The 4,666-nt window shown below is 33.8% G+C and overlaps 1 protein-coding gene across 1 annotated transcript; it reads right to left on the reverse strand.

The window, feature by feature from the left end:
• Nucleotides 1–2,232: 2,232 nt before the first annotated feature.
• Nucleotides 2,233–2,769, reverse strand: LOC123834507 (large ribosomal subunit protein eL21-like). The gene has a single exon (XM_045863628.3). It carries the CDS (start codon nt 2,742–2,744, stop codon nt 2,265–2,267), a length of 480 nt encoding a protein of 159 aa, XP_045719584.1. The 5' UTR covers nt 2,745–2,769; the 3' UTR covers nt 2,233–2,264.
• Nucleotides 2,770–4,666: the final 1,897 nt, after the last annotated feature.

Here is a 4,666-nt window from a genome sequence, read left to right on the forward strand (position 1 = left end):
TATACTACTCAAAGCAATCTACACATTTAATTCAATCCCTATCAAACTACCAGTAGCATTTTTGACAGAGCTAGAACAAACAAATCTTAAAATGTGTATGGAACCACAAAAGACCCCAAATAGCCAAAGCCATCTTAAAAAAGAAAAACAAAGCTGGAGGCATCACAATTCTGGACTTCAAGCTATATTACAAAGTGTAGTGATCAAGATAGTATGGTATTGGCACAAAAACAGACACATAGATCAATGGAACAGAATAGAAAACCCAGAAATGAACCCACAACTATATGGTCAACTAATCTTTGACAAAGCAGGAAAGAATATTCAATGGAAAAAAGACAGTTACTTCAACAGATGGTATTGGGAAAACTGGACATCAATATGCAAAAGAATGAAACTGGACCACTTTCTTACAAGCTTTATCATTTACTTAATTGTTTTGCTTTATTAAAGAAAAAGTATCATAAATAATATAAAAGGCATGCATCTGACACCTAAATTATCATTTTAAAATGTAACTATATTTCCTCCAATATACTTTTAATAAGTTAATAAAGTAATAGGAATAAAGTAGAATTTCCTTTGGTCCCATCCCAAATGTTATGCCTATTTCTACTCCCACAACTTTATTTCTTCTGACTAGTTTTTTTTTAATTCAATCAAATATACATTCCCTGTCTAGCTCCACTGCTTACCATTACTACTTCTGAAACTACTTTATTTCAAAAATTTCTAAACATATTTTATCTACTGATAATCCTTCTCCAGTTTCATTTTTGTATGTAGGGAATCTGGATTTATGTATTTCTTCTATTCACACATTTTTATTATTGTTGTCTCGAGAGGGATAAGAAATAAACATATGTTTTAACTATACCATTTTAAATTTATCATTTCTTACACTTATTTTCCATTTAATCACTCAATATTATGTCCAGATCACAGTGGAGAAAGACTATCTAGAGTTATGTGGCCTCTGTACCCTGGGAGTTTATAAACTAATGGAGAAGGAATATATAAGCCAAAGTGAAATGCCTGTACAGTTTACCCTTGAACAACGTGTTGTGGTGCCGAATCTCACATAGTCGAAAATCCATATATATCATTTGACTCTCCAAAAACTTTACTGCTAACAGCCTACTGTTGACTGGAAGTCTTACCAATAACATAAACTGTGGATTAATGCATGTTTTATATGTATATTATATACTGTATTCTTACAATAAAGTAACCCAGAGAAAAGAAAATGTTATTAAGAAAGTCATGAGAGTGGCGCCTGGGTGGCTCAGTCGTTAAGTGTCTGCCTTTGGCTCAGGTCATGATCCCAGGGTCCTGGGATCGAGCCCCGCATCGGGCTCCCTGCTCAGCGGGAAGCCTGTTTCTCCCTCTCCCTCTCCCCCTGCTTGTGATCCTGCTCTCACTGTGTCTCTCTCTGTCAAATAAATAAATAGAATCTTAAAAAAAAAAAAAAGTCATGAGAAAGAGAAAATACATTTACAGTACTATACTGTATTTATTGAAAAAAAATCTGGGTATAAGTGGACCCATGCAGTTCAAACCTATGTTGTTGAAGGGTCAACGGTACTACAAGCCAGATATTGCATAGGAAACTAATACCTCTCATTTTGACTTACATATGAGTCTTTCATTCATATCTTGCATTACAGAGAAACTATAGAGCATAATTATCTCTGATTCTTGAAATACTGCTGATTTCTGTAGGAAGAATCAGCTTCCTTCTCTTTTGAATATCCATCTGAAAGCATTTACATTTCAAATTATTCCATACTGCCACATCAGCCATTTCTCAGTTGTTTCCATCTTCCAAAATTGTGTTGATATCTCTTGTCTCTTTGGGTTTCTACTTTTATTCCTTTTCTTTCAATTTGGGGCTTGGAGGATTTGAGGATGGGATGGAAATAGAGAAGTTTAACTGGAAGACTATATTTTTCTTAATAAAAGGAAATTTCAGTAAGTATATCAGTTGGGTATATTCAGATGGCCAAATTTTGACCTTTGTGCTATTCCTCTATTTGAGGTTTTTTTCTTCCTTCTCTCATGAACTTACAATGTTTAGAAAGAAGTTTGGATTCAATTAAAAATATAAACTCTGTTTACAATATGCATGACCCACTTCTTCAAGCCTGGGAAACTTGAAAACTTTTTTTATATTTATTTATTATTTATTTATTTATTTATTTATTTATTTATTTATTTATTTATTTATTTTACAGTCTTGAGGTCTTTTATTTTCTTTACATTTATCATGCCATAAATTCATAGGGAATGGGTTCCAGCAGTTTGGGCTCCTTTCCATTAGTTCTGACAAAGTGTGCTTCTCTGGGTGGGGCAGGCTGGCGCTTCAGTTGAACCCAAGTACCTTTCTCTTTGGCTTCCTTCTTTTTCTGATCATTTTCCTTCACACGCTTCAGGAAGCTATTTCGGCTCTTTGAGTGTGTAACATGCCCAATGCGTACATTAATTCTCTTGGCAAGAATCTTGCCCTTAACTTGTTTGTTTACAATGCCAACAGCATGCTGAGTAACGTTGTAGACTCTTCCAGTTTTGCCATGGTAACATTTGTAGGGCATTCCTTTTTGAACAGTGCCCATTCCCTTGATGTCCACAATATCACTTTTCTTATAGATTCGCATGTTTGTGGCCAAAGGAACAACTCCATATTTTCTAAAAGGTCTAGAGAACACATAGCGGGTATCTCTCCTCTTTCCCTTTGTGTTGGTCATTTTGGCGAATTACTGGAAGATGGCGGTTCCGCCGAAAGACGAAAACTTTTTTTATTTTTATAGACAAAAACATATATAGCATAGTTTATATATATACACACGTGTATATGACATATGCTTAGTATAATGTAATTGCTTAGTTAATATTATTTAGTCTCATACTATTACTTTGTATAATTATTGAAGTATTACTTTAGTTATAAAATAAGTAATCATTAGTTAGCATAATGTCTGTGTATTTGCATTTTTACATATGTTTCATCAACCAAGTTATTAGTTTCAAAAAAATGCACCAGTTTGACATTTTACAACATTTCTTCTTAAAATAACTACAACAGCAAACTTAATTGTTAACAGAATACATTAAAATGAAGAAAGAAAGAAAGAAAGAAAGAAAGAAAGAATAAATAAATAAATAAATAAATAAATAAATAAATAAATAATAAAAAAAAATGAAGAGACATAACAGAAAATAATATATAACAAGGCATTGGCTGTGCAGCTTTAGGAGTGTTTATGATTCCTTAATGCTATCTATTTTTAGAAGTTGCTTGTATCAACTGCAATCATTTTCGTATCCTTTCATTTTCTGGCTGAGGTAGAAGCCTTCAGGGGTTGTTCTTTAAAAAAAAAAAAAAAGATTTACTTATTTATTTTAAAGAGAGAGCGCGCAGGGGCAGAGAGAAAGCAGACTCCCCACTGAGCAAGGAGCCCCATGTGAGGCTTGATCCCAGGACCCTGAGATCATGACCTGAACCAAAATCAAGAGTTGGATGCTCAACGAACTGAGCCACCCAGGCACTCTTTTAGGGGTTGTTCTTGCTTTCTTCTCAGGCCACAGCATCTTAGCTTTTCACGGAAAACACGTCCTTGCTCTTATATTGGTAGCTGCTTCACTACATGCTCATGCTTGGAACTACTGTGTTCTCCCCTTCCAGGAGCTCAGTGTCTATTCAGTAGTCTGCTTTGTCTTGATTATAGTTCACTTTTTAAAATGGCGAAAAGGTAAGTTATTTCAATTCTTCTTGTTATAGCAATTTTGGTTTAATTTTCTTCTATATCTTTGCGTGCTCATAAAAAAGATATTATATTTTCCACTGATGCCTTATTTTTACCCAGAAATATTCCTCATTCACTTTTTTCTCACCCTCTGACTGCTGACACTCGAATTCCTACTAACATTTTTTCAGTTTAATTACCTCAGAAATAATCATAGTTTTCCTGACTAACATAAACAATTAGACACTCACATAAAACATTTTGAAAATATTTAAATATTCGAAATGTATCATACTAATTAGAATTATCTAAATATTTATTTTAAAATGCCTTAGGGGTGCCTGGGTGGCTCAGTCGTTAAGCGTCTGCCTTCGGCTGGGGTCATGATCCCAAGGTCCTGGGATCGAGCCCCGCATCGGGCTCCCTGCTCTGGGGGAAGCCTGCTTCTCCCTCTCCCACTCCCCCTGCTTGTGTTCCTTCTCTCGCTGTGTCTCTCTCTCTGTCACATAAATAAATAAAATCTTTTAAAAAAATAAAATTTCTTAAAGATTTTAAAGATATTTAATAAAAATAATAAATTCCCCACACCAATAAAAAGATATGGTAAGAAGACTTTTTCTTTTTTTAACTTAATGAATGGCAAATGCTTTTAGTATTGGAGAGGGAAAAAATGCCTATTATCCATTCAACACTCAAGATCTAATTTTTCTTAATGGTATTCCTACTACTTCTTCAAATCATGCAGCAAATATTAATGTTCTTGAAATATGCCATATTTATTCTAGATCATAGAGTATAGCAGTAAATAAACAAATAAGTTTGCTCTCATGAAACTCCTATTCTGGTATCAAATAATATTAATTCAGTATTTTAATTTGAAACAACATAAGTAGCAGATTTTATTATCATTTGTTTGGTTATGT

Source organism: Mirounga angustirostris, unplaced genomic scaffold (assembly GCF_029215605.1).
Source record: "Mirounga angustirostris isolate CCGP_5_RB_7025 unplaced genomic scaffold, mMirAng1.0.hap1 SCAF_1, whole genome shotgun sequence".
Lineage (NCBI taxonomy): Eukaryota > Metazoa > Chordata > Mammalia > Carnivora > Phocidae > Mirounga > Mirounga angustirostris.